The 20,405-nt window shown below is 33.1% G+C and overlaps 1 protein-coding gene across 1 annotated transcript; it reads left to right on the top strand.

Annotated features, from left to right (window-relative positions):
* The first annotated feature begins 799 nt into the window (after positions 1-799).
* On the top strand, positions 800-20,058 carry LOC143069756 (UPF0587 protein v1g245604-like). Its single transcript, XM_076244531.1, has 4 exons — positions 800-869; positions 10,486-10,569; positions 16,502-16,552; positions 18,129-20,058. Exons 1-4 carry the CDS (start codon positions 864-866, stop codon positions 18,207-18,209), a joined length of 222 nt encoding a protein of 73 aa, XP_076100646.1. The 5' UTR covers positions 800-863; the 3' UTR covers positions 18,210-20,058.
* The last annotated feature ends 347 nt before the right edge of the window (positions 20,059-20,405 follow it).

Raw genomic sequence — 20,405 nt, 5'->3', positions numbered from 1 at the left:
GAGCTATAATAAAACAATGGCCATTTTCCTGACTTGGTACATGACATTTTTAAAGATAAAAATGATGGGTTGAACCTGGTTTTGTGGCATGTCAAACCTCGCACTTTAATGGCAATGTTAAATATAACATTCAAATGACAACATAATATTACAGGACTACAATACAAATAAATAGGAGAACGTATTAGACAAAGAAACACATGATTAATAGATAACAAAAGGCATCAGGTTTAAAATTCAATACGCCAAAAAACGCGCCTCGTCCACACAAGACTCACCAGTGACGTATCAGTGGCGGATCCAGGGGAAGGGGTCAGGGTTGGACCCCCCTTTTTTTGGACGATCAATGCATTTGAATTGGGACATATAGGTGGAACCCCACCTTTGTCCTGTGTTTGGACCCCCCTTTTTTTAAATGGCTGGATCCGCCGGCCCCTGCTCATTGCTGTCTGGCAGCACTTTGATCCCTCTGGAATATCCCTACTTACAAGTTTTTATATAATTAAAAGTTAATTTGTCCATTATGATTGATGATTAAGCTCCTGTAATGACAGCCAAAAAAGGATATTATTTACAGTTTCAGGGGGGAATATAAGTAAGGGGGAGGGAAACCAATGCAGTTCCCACAGTTTCTTCCAGTAAAAAAAGATCTTACAGTCCCAGAAAATACAACGCTTTTTGTACCTTTATATAAAAGATCCGTTTTTGGGGCGTTAATTTATGAAAAGAGGCGTGTCTTAAAACCTCACTGTGCGGGTTACCTCACTGTGGTGGTTAACTATTAGATTTTTCCGTCAAGGTTGCCTTTATTTACAGGTGTATCTTTTAAACTGAAAGTAGATTATTCTAGAACTATCCCAAAAATGGTGGTAAGCATACTTTTTAACATAAATAAGGCCGTTAGTTTTCTCGTTTGAATTGTTTTACATTGTCTTATCGGGGTCTATGTTTTAATACCATGCCGACTCTAAATAAAGCTTATTTATTATTTATTATTTATTTATTATTCTATTAGTTGAAGGCCGTACGGTGACCTATAGTTGTTAATGTCTGTGTCATTTTGGTCTTTTGTGGATAGTTGTCTCATTGGCAATCATACCACATCTTCTTTTTTATATTTTCACTTTGATGAGAATAATAAATCTTACTCTCATATTATCGCTATATTAGTACATATGATATGTACAAGAAACGTCAGATAGTCGACACGGACTGCCATATTCTCAATTAATATTTATCTTCACGAGTATACCAGTAGAAGAATTCTTAATAACATGAACATGGATTTGTATTTCTCACTATACAAATCCTTGGATTGAGCAAGGACGTATAACTCCTTGTTTTGAGCTAAATATTAATATTTTTTTTTTTGTTCTAAGTAATCAGTGTTGGCTTATTTCTCTAAATACAAACTATACAGACGCAACATAAACCTACACTGCAATTAGCGGGGCCGTAGTGATAGTCTGACGCTTCGATAGTCCAACAGTTTGATGGTATGACAGTTCGATGGTCTGACAGTTCGATGATCCAACAGTTCAATAGTCCGACAGTTCGATAGTCCGACAATTTGTTGGTATTTCTACTTCATATGTATGTGAGTCAGAAGTCATGTACCGGAGTTGAGTACTGCGTATATATGATGAAAGTATCATGAACTGATTTAAAAGGGAAAAAATCCGACCTACCTACTGGAGGAACAGCTGAACATGACCTCCGGTCACTTGTGTTTTTTTTAGGCCTCCATAAGTCAGTTCTGGTCACACATGACTGTTTTCACATATTCACAGTACTCATTTGACTGGCTAGTGCTGCCCCTGGCTTACAAATGCTGCACTATTTCATTTTTAAGATGGTTGTTTCTTAGATGTTCAAGACATCACTTGTAAGCCAGAGTTCAAATTGGCTCTTTGGTTTCAGAATACAAAAAGGACCATTGTAAATTTCTTATAGGGTCCTATGTTAAACTAAGTTTAATTGGGACGGCTATCTTGTTCGCAGGTTGAGGATGTTTGAAAAACTTTTGGAAGGGGACCATTCAACCAAAGTTTCGTCCCGATTGGCCCACTGGTTCCAGACAAGAGGATCTTTATGTGAGTTTTCCAGAGGATCCTATATTTAGTTAAGTTCAGCTGTGGCAGACATGTTGGTCGGAGATCGGTTATGTCAGACACAGTTTTCGGAAGGGGACCACCCAAGGACCATTTTACTTAAGTTTGGTCCCAATTAACTCAGTTGTTTCAGACAAAAATATCTTTAAGTGACGTTCCCATAGGGTCCTATGTTTAACTAAGTTCGGCTGTGGTGGCCATCTAGGTTGGAGTGTGGGGACGCTGAACAAAACTTATAAAGGGGACCACCCAAGGAACATTGCTGCAAAGTTTGGTTCAAATTGGCTTAATGGTTTCAGACAAGATGATTTTGATGTGAACTTTCCATAGGACCCTTATGTTCAGCTATGGCGTCCATCTTGTACCTCGGATCAGGGCATCAGAAACAATTCTGAAAGAGGACCACATTAGGACCATTGCTGCCAGGTTTGGTTCAAATTGGCCCAATTGTTTTAAGTAAAAGGTTGACAGACGGACGACAGACGCCAAGTGATGGCAAAAGCTCACATGATCTTTTAGGTCAGGTGAGCTGAAAAAAAGGGCCCCTGTGGAAACCAATTCAGACGAGAAAACCAATAAACGGAAAACAAGTATGAAATTACAGCTGCAAACAATAACCACCGGAGGGTTATACGTTTTTTCTGTACTCAAGTTTTCCGTAGACTGGTGAAACAACACGATAAAAATCAGTTGAAAACGACCAAAATTATCAATTTGATACTTGCCACAAAAAAATTAACAATAGTATATATCAAATAGTTTGTTAAGAGATATATACAATAATACATTAACGGTACCAATTAAGTCCGCTTTCTCGTGTACGTGGTATTGCAATACCGCAAGATGACATTTCTTTAGTTCTTTGCTTTTTTGGTTCTTTATTAGGGAGTGGGGGTAATGTATTAAGTTATTTTATTGGTATAAGTACATTGTGTAACAACGGATAATCCGTTTGTATTTTTCTTAGTTTGTTTTTGGCAATGCATTAATTTATTTTCATACAAACCACTATGATCAAATTTAGAATTATTTATCTATGAAAATATTGCAGATTGACATGCAGCCAAAATTCAATATAGTATTCATGAAACTAAATGATTTTTATCAAAAAGTGCACTTTTAATTTTACACTTTGTTTACAGAAAATACAATAAATTATCAAAACTGAACCACTCCAAAGCACACTGTGTTCCAGTATTGGTCCAAATTTCTTTTTCCATAATTGTATTCCGCTTTTGTTTGGGGGGTTCAAATCACTTAAAAACAATAACGGGGATTCGGTTTTAGAAAAAAGTTAGGTCTGTCGCGTCTGGAAAGCCTGGTCTTGTGCCTGTGATTAGTCTATATCATATCTGGTTGTATATATCGGACTGTCGGACTATAGAACTGTCGGACTATTAAACCGTCGGACCATTGAACCGTCAGACTATAGAACTGTAGTGTAGTCTTGTTTCCTGGCAAATGAATACACCAAGACAATATATAGTTATGGATTCTTTATTTCGTTATATATTGTAATCCAAAATAAATACTATATAATTTCGTTAAGTCGGAAATAGTGATCTCCAATTCTATTGTTTCATGAATACATCTAAAGACCAAATCTAATCATAATGCATATGTCGGTGCATTAGTAATACATTATAACAGTAATGCAATAAACTGTTAAATACCAAATTTAAATAAGCATATCTAAAAATAACATATACATGCAAAGCAAGAAAATACGTGCAAACAAAGCTTAAGCATTTTCTGAAGCAGACAATACAATAAGCAAAATGCACATAGATTCAACATAACATGTCGAGCGGACCCCATATTAGCTGTGTAACAGTAGCTCTTAGTTTCTTCACATGGGCGTGTATCATAGATGTTTTGGGGCGGAAATCCAAAAAATCGATGATACGCGCCCCTGTGGTTCCTTATGATAATTTTTTTACTTTAGTTGGCAAATAGTGAAAAAAATTATAAGGACCCAAAGCCACGGTTCTGCAACTACACTGCAATTATAGCTTCCCATTACTAATAAATCTAAGCTTATTTTAAATTAAAAAAAAAATCACACTTTTCCAAACTTGGTGAATTCATCAATAAAAAAACACTGTTGAAAACACTTTTAATTAGAGGTAAATGTTAATAACAAGTTAAAGTACAATGTTAAGTTAAGATTAGTTAACACTATCTCACAGTGTCTCTAATCTTCATTGTGATTTTCATGGCATTAATAGTTTCCTGAGCTTGATATAAAAAGTGTTTTTTTTATGAGTACATGAATCACTCTACTCTATTAAAACAGATTCTGTGTATCTCAGGTTTTCATATGTTTTAAGTACAGCTCTTTGTAAGAACCAGGCAGAGTGCGATATATGAGGGTTTTAGATTTTTTCTATAAATTGCCTGGTAGAAGCATTCCTTGAATACTGCTCAAAAAATAAATTTGAGTGGGAAAATATGAGTGGTTGCCATGGTAACAGAGACTCTATTTTTGGGTTGTTAAGCGTGGTAAAATCTTTCAAAATTCATCTTAATCACTACAATTCAGAGCCTGATATTGAATAGAACCAAGTATATTTCATCAATTTTCATATGTAATGATGATACAACTTGGTTTAATCTTCATTTTAATTAAAATTGCATGTAAACCAAATTTGTAAATTGTTAGAAAAATTTTGCCAAAAAATGCATATTTTCAACTTTTCTGATTTTGGGATTTTTGTGAAATTATCAAATTTTCTCTGGTGTTTTTCAGAAAACTGCAAATATGTACAGCATAGTCAGCACTGTAGATATGAAGTTTAAATCCTACTTTACCAAATTAAATAGAAAAATGCTTGAGATCTTTATCAGTTTGATCACCATAGCAACCATTTTTTTCCTTGGAAACGGAGTTATTAAATGCAGAATATTGCAGTTTAAGAGCTTAAATGTACTGAATTATTTCATAACTGATAAGAAAATACATCAAAGCTAACGCAAAATTTAAAATACTATTGTCAAGTGTTGTTGCTTTCAATTGTTACCATGGAAACAAAGATTATCCATAGCAACATCCATCTAAAAACTGCATAAATGGAAATTCATGTAAAAAATACATAAATTGAGGGTGTTTATTTTTAAATTGGAATAAGACTTTATTCTTAGCTTCACTCACAGTCTTGTCTAATGTTTTTTCAGACAGTTCAATAAATGTAATATATAATGTAACATTGGGGCTGGAGAGTTGGGAAAAAGGGGGGTATGTTAATTTTTTCAAATGTTTCATACAAGTTGATCATTGAAAAGATAATTGCATTTTGTCAGACTTAATTTCGAGTTCATAATCTGATAATCAATTTTTAAAAGTTAATAGATGATGAACTTCATTGGATTGCAATAGCCGGACAAATCTAAGGCAAGATAAATATGGCCCTTAACAGTTGTAAGAATAGTTATCAAAGTTGCCAGGATTATAATTTAGTACGCCAGACGCGCGTTTCGTCTACATAAGACTCATCAGTGACGCTCATATCAAAATATTATAAAGCCAAACAAGTACAAAGTTGAAGAGCATTGAGGATCCAAAATTCAAAAAAGTTGTGCCAAATACAGCTAAGGTTATCTATGCCTGGGATAAGAAAATCCTTAGTTTTTCGAAAAATTAAAATTTTTGTAAACAGGAAATTTATAAAAATGACCACATTATTGATATTCATATCAACACCGAAGTGTTGACTACTGAGCTGGTAATACCCTCGGGACGAAACGTCCACCAGCAGTGGCATCGACCCATTGGTGTAAATAGTTATCAAAGTTACCAGGATTATAATTTAGTACGCCAGACGCGCGTTTCGTCTACATAAGACTCATCAGTGACGCTCATATCAAAATATTATAGAGCCAAACAAGTACAAAGTTGAAGAGCATTGAGGATCCAAAATTCCAAAAAGTTGTGCCAAATACGGCTAAGGTTATCTATGCCTGGGATAAGAAAATCCTTGGTTTTTCGAAAAATTAAAATTTTTGTCAACAGGAAATTTATAAAAATAACCACATTATTGATATTGATGTCAACACCGAAGTGCTGACTACTGGGCTGGTGATACCCTCGGGGACGAAACGTCCACCAGCAGTGGCATCGACCCAGTGGTGTAAATAGTTATCAAAGTTACCAGGATTATAATTTAGTACGCCAGACGCGCGTTTCGTCTACATAAGACTCAGTGACGCTCATATCAAAATATTATAAAGCCAAACAAGTACAAAGTTGAAGAGCATTGAGGATCCAAAATTCCAAAAAGTTGTGCCAAAATTCTTAATTTCTTAGAGCACACACAAGTTTGAGATGTTATCCCACAAGTATATTTCACAAACTTGACCTGTAACATAATAATAAGCTTACAAACCAAAAATAGATTCATATGGTCAAAGCATTTCTAAACTGAAACTGAAGTGTGATGGACGGGCGGATAGACGGACAGACAAATTGAACACATATTAAGTCGGTGGGGACTTACAAAATAATAGTAGTCAATTGGTAATCGTTGATATTAGAAGTCCAGTATAATGGAATCCTCTTAATAAATAGTTATTAGCATATCATTAATAACTTCTTTGTTGTACTACTATTCCGCAATTGGAATTCAGGATCTCCGAGAAAGATGAATAGATACATCTGCTAAGTTAGAATTGTGCTACCGGGTAAAATGTACGAAAGCCGGGAAGGATCATTCAAAATTCAAAATTCAAAATTCAAAACTCAAAACTCAAAACTCCTACATTAATCTATCATGATTCCCCGCGCTTACGAAAGCCAAAAAAAGATCGCACTTTCTTTACACTTTAATATACTACTGAAAGCTATTTTAGAAAGCTTGTTAAGAACAAGAACCCATTGAAACAAGGCAAAGGGTCCGTTACATCTTCATAGGGATACAATCAACTTTACCATTGGAAACCCTTGGTAACACAGCGTCCTTGCAAGTAGCAACCCTCTATCAAGAAAATAGGAAAGGAAACCCGAGCCCTATACTACTACAGCTGGAAAGTCGCTTCACTGAAATGGAACGTTCACAATGGAAAAATTGAAATCATCGCTTTTTCGTAAAGTTTAAATATGCATGAAATATTCACCACTGGAGGTTAAGCAAACAACAACAAATCTCTTATTATTGTTATTTGGGAGTTACGGTCTATGATTGACAAAAGATGATACTTTTGGCATTTACTTATGCAATTCCATTTATTACAAAAGCGTATTAGGGTCATCCTTTTTCATTTATTTTTTTTCAAATTGTCGACTTTAATCTTGGAATTATCAACTTTAATCTTGCAGTTTCCAACTTTAATCTTGGAATTATCAGTTTTAATCAGGGTGGAGGGGTTAACTTCGATTTTTTTTTTGGTAGGGTTGTACTATGTTTGTCTAAAACAATGTACCCATTTTTATATAATATCAACTAATATATACATGTAGTACCTATATTTATATATTAAAATTGTGACCCGCCATGACACTTCAAGGCTTATGGAGGTAGAACGTCATTGTTAAAAAAATTATAAACATGATAAATATCGAGATTCAATAAAATACGTATGGCTTCTTTTTTGCGGACGCCGAACTATACATTATATATAAGTTTTGAAGAAGTTTTACTTTATCGTTTGAAGTGGAAAATATTTAAATCTACATTTTAAATTGATACACAAAAAATCAAAATTCCCTGCTCTATAGATTTTATTTCATAAATGGAGTCTGCAATATATCCACCACAAATGCACCGTATCAAATTTATATATCAAAACACTTAGTTACAAACTGTTACGCGTCGCATACTATGTATAGAGACATGCATAATAAATCTCAAATAAAAGAAGGAATTCTTAAAGCTTATTTTGACAAATTTTAAAATAACTTCATTTCAACAAGTTTAAATCACATGTTCTAAAATAGAGCTACAAAAAAAAAAACAAAAAACAAATGCTCTGCTCTATAGATTTTCTTTCATAAATAGAATCTGAAATATATCCATAATAAATGCACCGTATCAAATGCATATATGAGAACACCAAGACTTATAAACTGTTACGCGTCGCATACTTTGTTTAGAGACATGCATGATAAATCTAAATTAAAAGACAAATTGAAAAAAAGGAATTTTTAAAGCTTAATTTGACAAATTTTAAACTAACTTCGTTTCAACAAGTTTAAATTACATATTCTATAAAAATAGAGCTAAGAGTTGTTTGTATTGTAGTAAATTTAATTCTTTGAAATTTTATTCAAATACGCTACTGAACATTACTAAGAGCCAATAAATACAATAATTTTGTATTTTATAAATTAGTGCCTTCAGTAAATAAAAGTCGTCATAGAACAGTCTCATTAATTTTCATACCGGTATTCGAAATGACTCGTTTCATTGCTATTACAAAAAATATGTCATAATAACAGTGTACGTATAGGAGACAGGGGCAAATAGGGGACAAAACTATGTCCCCTCCCATTTTAAGACAAAAATTTACTCTAAAAAATGAAAATGAAAATGAAAGAGAACAATTACTAAATTTAAGATTATTACACTACATAGAAAATATATTTTTTTTCTTGTCACTTTCAGAAGTTTGCCTCCCCATTTTCCACACACAAACTTTTTCAAACTTATTCATTCTTATCAATGGCATATTTCTATACGAAGGTATACACAGACAGACGTGCCGCCGGAATAATTTCAGCTACGGCGGAGGGGGCATTAATTTTAACGCTTGTTCGTCTGTACGTCCGTACGTATTCATGGGAAAATTTACAACTTGGAAGTTTCCGCAATTTAACTTTATTTTGCCTCAAACAAATACTATGAAACTTATACCCAATGCTAATTACCACCAAACTGAGATCAAGTTAAAACTTGGCTGGCATCACTTTCACCGTTCAAGCCCATTTATAAATGGAAAAATGTTAAGTTTGTCGTCTACGCGCTCTAACTTTATTTGCCTCAACCAAATGTTATGAAAGTTACATACAATGCTTATTACCACTTCAACAATGAGCAAACCCCATACCACATAGCAAATCATATAAAACCCCGATATCATTATATGAAAAAGAGGACTGCTTCAAATGCCATCAGCACCATTGAACGAAAATGTACGTTTAGTCTTAGTTGCATGATTTTTTTTATTAATTGTTAGTGGCTTTGGACTAGCTGTCAGATAAGTGCGAGTACTCTCAGATCTGTTCATTGTGTCTTTTTGTGTCGGGATGTATAAGTACCGGGCCACGTCCACTTGTATTTTTGTCCATCTGATGAGTTAAGCCTTTTTCAACTGATTCTTATAGTTCGTTCTTATGTTGTACTGTTATACCACTGTCCCTGGTTAGGGGGAGGTTTGGGATCCCGCTAACATGTTTAACCTCGCCACATTATTTATGTATGTGCCTGTCCCAAATCAGGAGCCTGTAATTCAGTGGTTGTCGTTTGTTTATGTGTTACATATTTGTTTTTCGTTCATTTTTTTACATAAATAAGGCCGTTAATTTTCTCGTTTGAATTGTTTTACATTGTCTTATCGGGGCCTTTTATAGCTCACTATGCGGTATGGGCTTTGCTCATTGTTGAAGGCCGTACGGTGACCTATAGTTGTTAAAATAGATATATTGAATTTGATTTCAAAGTTCTGGAATATTTTTGATATTTTAATTTATCTTTTTTTTATAACATCAAATCTGGTGCATACAACATGTAAAATTATCAACAGGGATTATTCCTTGGACATCAGGAGTGTATAAAATGACCATGTCTACTTTGAAATAACATGTAACCGTCAGGGGTTAATTGCATAGTTTGACAATTAACCACAGACTATTATTACTCCATAACCAGACGACTACGTAACCGGCCTACAGCTATGGACCGTTTGTAAGGACCACTGGACTATATAAGATCTCTCAATGGACTTCAAGGACACAATTCGATTAGACGAGAATTCGATTAGGACAGATTGGTACCGGAGATTCCGCCAAGGTCTCCCCCTCGTGGGTAGGCTGGAACTCATGCGCTTAATATCCGAAGTACTCCAACAGGAACGAACAGTTATAAAACTATACGATCACGTGCCCGTGTGAGATATTGAACATTCGAACAATTCAACTTTTATGACAGTTTGTGAACATTCGAACATTTGAACTTTAGAATCTTTTTTGACTTTGTAATTACATAATAAAATTATTTATTCCATTAATGACTTCGTAACAATGCCTCCTTACCAATATTTGTTTGGGAAGGCTGATATGCCAAAAAAAGAAGAAAAATCATGTGAAAAAAATATGATTTTCAAACAAAGTTCCAAGTTGAATAGATCTTAAATGTAAATTGAAATGATTTATTTTTCTATATAGAAAATTGGCCTCCAGTTTAAAACTGAGTTACAAAATATAACAAACTTGAAGCCTGATGGAGAAGATTTCAGATGGTACCTAAGGGTAAGTCTATTATTAGCTCACCTCACCATGTCTCTTGCCTTTGAATAATGATTTCCCCACCCATTTTTATACAACCGCAAAAATTAAAATTTTTTTGGTCGTATATTGGTATCACGTTGGCGTCGTCGTCTGCGTCGTCGTCGTCGTCCGAATACTTTTAGTTTTCGCACTCTAACTTTAGTAAAAGTGAATAGAAATCTATGAAATTTTAACACAAGGTTTTATGACCACAAAAGGAAGGTTGGGATTGGGAGTTTTAGTTCAAACAGTTAAGGATTTAAGGGCAAAAAAAGGGCCCAAATAAGCATCATTCTGGGTTTTCGCACAATAACTTTAGTATAAGTAAATAGAAATCAATGAAATTTAAACACAAGGTTTATGACCACAAAAGGAAGGTTGGGATTGATTTTGGGAGTTGAAGTCTGAAAAGTTTAGGAATGAGGGGCCAAAAAGGGGCCCAAGTGAGCATTATTCTTGGTTTTCGCACCATAACTTTAGTATAAGTGAATAGAAATCTATGAAATTTAAACACAAGGTTTATGACCACTAAAGGAAGGTTGGGTTTGATTTTGGGAGTTTTGGTCCCAACAGTTTAGGAAAAAGGGCCCAAAGGGTCCAAAATTGAACATTGTTTGATTTCATCAAAAATTGAAGAATTGGGGTTCCTTGATATGCCGAATCTAACTGTGTATGTAGATTCTTAATTTTTAGTCCCGTTTTCAAATTGGTCTACATTAAGGTCCAAAGGGTCCAAAATTAAACTTTGTTTGATTTTAACAAAAATTGAATTCGTGGGATTCTTTGATATGCTGAATCTAAAAATGTACTTAGATTTTTTATTATTGGCCCAGTTTTCAAGTTGGTCCAAATCGGGGGTCCAAATTTAACTTTGTTTGATTTCATCAAAAATTGAATAATTGGGATTCTTTGATATGCCAAATCTAACTGTGTATGTAGATTCTTAATTTTTAGTCCCGTTTTCAAATTGGTCTACATTAAAGTCCAAAGGGTCCAAAATTAAACTTAGTTTGATTTTAACAAAAATTGAATTCTTGGGCTTTTTTGATATGCTGAATCTAAACATGTACTTAGATTTTTGATTATGGGCCCAGTTTTCAAGTTGGTTCAAATCAGGATCCAAAATTATTATATTAAGTATTGTGCAATAGCAAGAAATTTTCAATTGCACAGTATTCAGCAATAGCAAGATATCTTCAATTGCACAGTATTGTGCAATAGCAAGAAATTTTCAATTGCACAGTATTGCGCAATAGCAAGAAATTTTCAATTGCACAGTATTGTGCAATAGCAAATATTTTCAATTGCACAGTATTGCGCAATAGCAAGAAATATCTAATTGCACAATATTATGCAATAGCAAGAAATTTTCAATTGATTGGAGTTATCTTTCTTTGTCCAGAATAGTAGTTGAAACAACTTAAATCATTGTTTTATACAATATACAATGTATATTCACTTTTACTACCAACTGATAAATTAAAACAATCTTTACCATTCAGTGATAACAAGCACCTTTTGTTACATTTTAATATTTTATGATGTATTTAAATGAGTAGTTATTGTTGCAAACTCCTTTAGAAATTTGAATTGAGATCAGTTTTGGAAAAAGGGAAAGGGGGATGTGAAAAAAAATGGGGGGGGGGGTGGTAAATTTTTCTCATTTCAGATTTCATGAGAGGATTAATATTCAATATTCAACAGCATAGTGAATTGCTCAAAGGCAAAAAAAAATATTTTAAGTTCATTAGACCACATTCATTCTGTGTCAGAAACCTATGCTGTGTCAACTATTTAATTACAATCCAAATTTAGAGCTGAATCCAGCTTGAATGTTGTGTCCATACTTGTCCCAACCGTTCAGGGTGTAACCTCTGCGGTCGTATAAAGCTGCGCCCTGCGGAGCATCTGGTTCTGTTTTTGGCAATTATCTTGAAAATAAAATTGAGTTGTTGCCCTTTGATGACAATATTTATTCAATAGTCGATCTTCCAATTACACCTTTGATTCTGTTATTACACATTTTTTCAACAAATCACTTCCATTTTGCCCATATAAAGCATGATAAGTTGAGAGTTGAATGTGATACATATATATGGACGTTTTAACCAATTTTTAGTAAAAAAAAAACCCTTCTGGTATCAAAAGATTTAGCTTAAGAACAAATTACTGTGATAGTACTTTAATTAGTGGGTATCAATTTTCGTGGTTTCAGCAATATTTACATGTTCGTGGGTTTTTTAATTCGTGGATTTAAGTTTTCTAGAAAGAAAAAAATGAAGCATTTAGAAACGACGGTTACACTTAGTCTGGATTGAAGGAAATTGCTAAGTAAACATTGACCCGTATAAATCGTATAAATCGTAGTGAAAACACTTATTAACCCAAGATAAAGTGATCAACGGATTAAAGACTACCAAATGTGTTAATTAGGCCATAAATATGTCCCCTAAAGAAAACAGTAACATAAACAAATGCTATGAACTATCTTGAATTGTAAAATAATTCTTATTAAAATCAAGCCCAGCATGACATTATTATTTCCCATATGTACGAGAACTATGAGGATATAAAATAAACACTTTGTCACACTAGCATATCAATACCGGAAATCTGACTTTCATCGATCAAAAATATTTTTTATGAGAATTAAAAGATCAAAAGTTGTACAGTTTAGGTTATCAAAGAATAAATGGATATTATCCTGCATGCAGTTGTAGTTCATAGTGCATTTGCCCTGTGACTACTATTATAGTCACGGGGGGTCAACTTCCTATTATTGGGTATACGGGGATGTGCCAAAAATATGGGTCATAATTTTGCGAGATTTTATATAAAAATGACCCTCCTTTTTAATGACATTCTATATTAAAATGCATTTACGTTTGATAACTATATATTGATTCGGGGTATGATCTACATATCATATATAAATATGCTATTGAGAATCATACATTATTAATGGTCAATTATTATATTAAATTAAATCAATTTATTTGAAAGTTCACCTTTAAAACAAAGTGCTTTCCAATAAGTTCCCAAATGAACCCCGGCGAGTTAGTGCTTATATAAGCATGGGTCATATTTTAAATATTGTATATAAGTATAGGTCATTCTTTCTTAAATATTTATATAACTATAGGTACTGAATTTCAGTGAATGTTATATTAAAATGGGTACGTTTTTTGAGGCAAAAATGGCACACCCCTACCAAGAAAATATCGAACTTACCCCCCCCCCCCCCCCCCGTGATTATAGTATTCTCAGATTTGGCGTTATTCAATATATTCTCGAAATCATAACAGTAGTCCAACCTACATGGGTATCTTTCCATGTCATGATTTGGACAATGGTTGTTTTATTTCGTTGGACACTTAAATTCGTGGATATAGTCATCCATGAAAACCACGAAAATTGGTACCCCACGAATAAAATACTTTCACAGTAAATAAAAAAACTTTTAAGATTACACACATTACACACAGATAAATTTGATCTTTCCCCTAGCTATATGATGTCTATAAAAAATTAAGTCCCTTTTAAGGCAGACAACTAAACAAGGGATCAGCAAACAGCTAGTTGGCTGTTATCTTAATAACTATGATAGAAAAGACTAACTGCAAACAACAAAAAAAATCAGTGAGACAGGATTGACAAATATCTTTGTACAGCTCACTTTCATCTATATAGAAGTTATTGCCCCTAAATGACATTTATTTTAAACAAATATTAGCATTACCTCATATCCAGAAAACTAGCATTGATAAACAGCAATGATGAAAACAAAATTTAGAACTACAAAAGTCATATAACACAGTTATGTCGCATTTTTATACAACCGCAAACATTTTTTGGGGTTTGTATAATGGTATGATGTAGTTGTTGTTTTCGATAGCATTGTTGGCATTGTCTGCATCAGCATTGTCTGCCTCGTCCGAAGACACATTTGGTTTTCAGACAATAACTAGTTTTAATGCATGGATCTCTATGAATATTTTACAAGAAGGTCAGTACCACAAAAGGAAGCTTTGGATTGTAATTGGGGTTATGGAACCAACAATTTAGGAATTATGGTACCAGCAATTTAGGAAAAAGGGACCACAAAAAGCATTTGTGTATTTTTTCGGATAATAACTTGTGTGTAAGTGTATGGATCTCTCTGACATTGTACCACAAGGTTCCATATCACAAAGGGAAGGGATTGAGTTTGGGGGTAATTGTCCTAATCATGCAAGAATAAGGGGCCAAAAACAAGCATTTTTCTAGTTTCCAGACAATAACTTCTGGTACAAACATTTTAGGAATTGGGGGCCAAAGAGGTTCCAAAAACAAGCATTTTTGTAGTTTCCAGACAATAACTTGTGTGTAAGTGTATGGATCTCTCTAAAATTGTACTACAAGGTTCCATACTACAGAGTGAAGGCTGGAATTGAGATTAAGGCTAATTGCTCCAAAAGGGGTTGGGGTCAAAAAGTTTTGGGGGATTTTTTTCCCCCAATTTTTATAGTGGGTTCATATATTTTTTCAAATTTCAATTTTTTGGAAAAGTTTCAAGAAAAAATCGTCAATGAGGGGGCAGGACCTTTTTCGGGACGTTGAGATAGGATGTTTTTTAGCTTGGGATTTCGGGATTTCGGGATCCAGGAATTCTTTTTCAAAAATCGGGATATCAGGATTTAAATTTCTTTAAATTCAGGACCTCAGGATTTCATGTTTTTAAGCTCGGGATTTCGGGATCAGTACCCCTCCCGCTCTTCAATTGCACAGTATTGCACAATAGATTTTTAATATTTTTGACCACATTTATTTTGTGTCAGAAACCTATATTATGTTAAAATTTGATAGCAATCCAAATTCAGACAGTATCAAGCTTGAGTATTATGTCCAAATTTGACCCAACTCTTCAGGGTTCAACCTCTGCGATCATATCAGGCTGCGTTCAGCGAAGAATTTTATTTAATGTTTTGGCCATTAACTTGAAAATTATAAGATCGAGAGAAAAACTTTGACAAGCAATAATGATGAGCAAGACAAGATATACTCTATGGTAGATTTGACTGAAATGATAAATCCCTGTTTGAGAATCTAATGTATATTCAATGGTTATATTTCTAAAATCTTATTCCTAGGCATTGTGATTAGTTAAAAATTTCTGCAAACAATGATTATAATGATGTTCTCTTTATTTTGTGGTTCAAAAAATTAAATTACCTATAGTTCTTTTATTTTATGCTCATGTTAAAAGTAAAACATTCAGCAAAAGAATATCTACAAAGGTAAAAAAAAATGATGGCATTTTGTTTTCAGAATTTACCTGAATATAGACCGTTTTCACACAGGTCAATTTTTATGCATCTGCATATTCCTTAAAAAGGACAACTCTAACAGCATTGATATAAAAGACTTTCTGTCATGTCTTGGATAGATTTTTTTTTTGTCTTAATTTTTTGTTTAGTTTTTCTAATATTGTATAGATAATTATTAGATTTTATTTTAATTGTAAATTTTTATTCTGATGAATGACTATTATTAGCATGGAAAGGAATTATTTCATACACAATTATTTTTGAAATGACTGTGGTATTGTAAATTCATAAATCAATTCATTTTTTGGTGCAAATCCTTTGTTGAAAATTTGAAATTGAATTGATGCAAATCAAAAATCACTACCGAAACTATGAATTTGAGTTTTTATTATGGAAGTTTTTGTATTTTAAATTATATAGACATCACAATGCAATGAGGAATATTTCCCTAAATGTGACTGCTTCATTTGCTCTTTAATTCTGAAACAAACATCGTAGGTTCTCTGGATTTTTAAAGATTCTTTTCCTCTTTTTTGTTGTCACACATGGTTTTGTGAATTTATACAAAAATTGCATTATAATGAAATGTAATTTTTTTTTATTTATAGCTGAAGTGCATTAGTTGTGGTGAAGAAACTCATGAGTTCCAGTATTTGACGGTATATTAGTAGGAGTTTTTGTAAAAAAAATATATTACTGTGGACTCATTATTATTATTTTTTGGAAAACAATTTTCATTGGTTTTGTGGGAACAGGTGAACCACAAATTAAAATTTTTAACGAATGACAAATTTAATATAGGCTCTTATGTAGACTTTGACAAAACCATAATGGCATAAAATCAAATATTTAATGTGCAAATTTTCTACTATACACGAAAATTGATACTCACAAAAATAAATGAATTCACAGTAGCAATGATTTAAGTTCACAATATGAACATTTTATGACAACTCTTCATTATAGTCATAAATCTTTCATCAAAAATTTTAGAATTAAAAAAAACTAATAAAGAGAAAGAGTTGAAAAGTGGAATTACATCTATATTAGGTAGTTTAAATATAATCAAGTGGCTTATCTCCCTTAGAAGAAGATATTTTAACAGAACCTTTATCTGATTGTTGCTGTGTTTTATCTTACATATAGAATGTTAATTTAAATTAAGATTACACTGTTGTTACTTTTTCATTGAAAATTTAGGTTTGTTTCAAATGGTATGTAAAATATATAAATGAACCTGAATGAAAAACTAAATCCAGCTGCCTAAGTAATATGCGAGGCACTGCATAGATAATTGATTTACCAATGGAAAACCGAATCTGACTGACTGACTCCAAACTGATTGATCAAGATTTTAATTGCCTTTTATGAAAAGGTAAAGAGGATTTTGAAAGAAACCATTTTTTCCCCTAACATTTTGAACCGTACACATAACATATAATCTCAAAGGTTTGTAACATTAAAATTTTTTTTTACGATTTAAAAAAGTTTGCTGACATAACATTTAAACTAGAGGCTCTTAAGAGCCTGTGTTGCTCACCTGGGTCTATGTGCATATTAAACAAACTACACAGATGGATTCGTGACAAAATTGTGTTTTGGTGATGGTGAAGTGTTTGTAGATCTTACTTTACTGAACTTTCTTGCTACTTATAATTTCATCTATCTATGATAAACTTGGCCCTTTCGTTACAGACCTGTTTGTAGATCTTACTTTGCTAACCATTATTGCTGTTTACAGATTATCTCTATCTATAATAGTATTCAAGATAATAACCAAAAATGGCAATATTTCTTTAAAAATTATCAATTGGGGGCAGCAACCCAACAACCAGTTGTCCAATTCATCTGAAAATTTCAGGGCAGATAGATATTGACTTGATAAAAAATTCAACTACTTTTCAGATTTGCTCTAAATGCTTTGGTTTCAGAGTTATAAGCCAAAATCTACATTTTACCCCTATGTTCTATTTTTAGTCATGGCGGCCATTTTGATTGTGGCCAAGTTTGGTTAAATTTGGCCTGGTAGTTTTAGAGGAGAAGATTTTTGTAAAAGTTAACGATGACGGATGCCAAGTGATGAGAAAAGCTCACTTGGCCCTTTGGGCCAGGTGAGCTAAAAATATGGCAATTTAGCATTCATTGACCTCATTCAAGATGATTGAATAATATGTGAATGTTATTTGTAATCATATATGTTTTGATGTCTTTATTATCTTAAATCTTATATTTTAGGAATGGTCTGATTATGATGAGAAGGCATCCGTTCTTGTGGGAGTTCATGATCTTGAACATAAATTTATCACAGTCAAATAGATTTGACACAGTCAACAATATGGAATTTTGCTGATTATGATGGAGAGGGAAATTTAGTGTGGCATTATTTATACAAGTCATGTCTTTTTGGACATACTGTATATGATCAAGATTGTAGCATTCATTGAGTAATGATTTAGTAACACTTGAAAAGTTGTCTACTCTATTGACAGTATTTTAATGTAAAACTTGAAATAATTTAATGAGTCATTTTTTTCTTAATGGTTTAAGGGTGAAAATCAGTGGTGGATCCATAGGGGTTCCGGGGGTTGGAACCCCCCCTTTTGTTAGCTCACCTGGCCCAAAGGGCCAAGTGAGCTTTTCTCATCACTTGGCGTCCGGCGTCGTCGTCCGTCGTTAACTTTTACAAAAATCTTCTCCTCTGAAACTACTGAGCCAAATTAAACCAAACTTGGCCACAATCATCATTGGGGTATCTAGTTTAAAAATTGTGTCCTGTGACCTGGTCAACCAACCAAGATGGCCGCCATGGCTAAAAATAGAACATAGGGGTAAAATGCAGTTTTTGGCTTATAACTCAGAAACCAAAGCATTTAGAGAAAATCTGACATGGGGGTTAAATTGTTTGTCAGGTCAAGATCTATCTGCCCTGAAAATTTGAGATGAATCGAACAACCAGTTGTTGGGTTGCTGCCTCTGAATTGGTAATTTTAAGGAAATTTTGCTGTTTTTGGTTATAATCTTGAATAATATTATAGATAGAGATAAACAGTGAACAGCAATAATGTTCAGCAAAGTAAGATTTACAAATAAGTCAACACGACCGATATGGTCAGTTGACCTCTTTAGGAGTGATTGCCCTTTATAGTAAATTTTTTACATTTTTCATAAATTTTTGTAGATTTTTAGAAAATATTTTCCACTGTAATTACTGGGCCAAGTTCATTATAGATAGAGATAATTGTAGCAACAAGAATGTTCGGTAAAGTAAGATCTATAAACACATCACCATCATCAAAACACAATTTTGTTATGAATTTATCTGTGTCCATTGTTTAATATGCACATAGACCAAGGTGAGCGACACAGGCTCTTGAGAGCCTCTAGTTTGGCTGATCAATGCATTTGAATGGGGATATATAGTTGGAATCCCCCCTTTTTTTTTGGCTGATCAATGCATTTGAATGGGGACATATAGTTGGAACCCTATATAATCATGAGTTTATAACATTTTCGAAAAAACACTGTCAATAAAGAAAAAAACTCATTACAGTAACAATGCAATGTACAATGCTATCTCTTTCCTTATTTAATTAAATACGGCTTCTAGTTCTATTTTTAGATCTCTTTACTGTATATTTGTATATGTAATCTGTTATCTGATAGTTGCATTATGTGTAATAACATTTTCAGACAGTTGACCATTTGAATAAGCAAAACAAAGGTTGAAATTTATTCTCAGAATCCCATTACAGAAAGGAAAAATAAATTGGGAAAAATGAAAAACCTCTTTAAAAAAGTCATATCAGGCAATGTACATGTTCAAATGATTAGTAAGGGTTATAAATAGCCAAAAATATCTGAAACTTAATCATCTAATAAATGTTTAAGCTTCCAGATTTGGGGTAGATAACCATCTCTCATAATTATATTCAATGACATAGTGAACAAGGTACCATATGATGCCAAAACACTGATAAGCACTATAGATTGATTTGATCCAACTATTTTGATAAAAACTTTGAATTTCATCAGTAGATAGAAGAGAATATAAATGATTCTAGAAATCTACATATAGCAAAAGTGGCATTTTTTTTTTTACATTGTTTGCCAAATGCACTTTCTTTATGACTATCTTAAATTGATTAAAACCTAATTGTGAATACAATACACAGTTTTCATTTAAAAGCCTAAAATAGAACCATCTGTAGTGATGTTAATATCATCCATGCAACAACACATTGAAACAAATATAAGTATTCAAGTTGTTTTTGGGTGATGATGTAGTTGTCCTCTGCGTCGTCGGTATTGTCTGAAGACACATTTGGTTTCCTGACAATAACTTTACTTTAAGCAAATAGATCTCTATGAAATTTTATAAGAAGGTTAATAACACATAAGGAAGGTTGTCATAGATTTTGGGAGTTATGGTACCAACAGTTAAGGAATAGGGGCCAGAAAGGGGCCAAAAACGCATGTTTTCTGCAATAATTTGTGTGTAAATGTATGGATCTC

This window comes from Mytilus galloprovincialis, chromosome 1 (genome assembly GCF_965363235.1).
Source record: "Mytilus galloprovincialis chromosome 1, xbMytGall1.hap1.1, whole genome shotgun sequence".
Taxonomy (NCBI): Eukaryota; Metazoa; Mollusca; class Bivalvia; order Mytilida; family Mytilidae; genus Mytilus; species Mytilus galloprovincialis.
The sequence above is the reverse complement of the archived record's forward strand: the minus strand, read 5'-3'. Positions and strand labels throughout refer to the sequence as shown.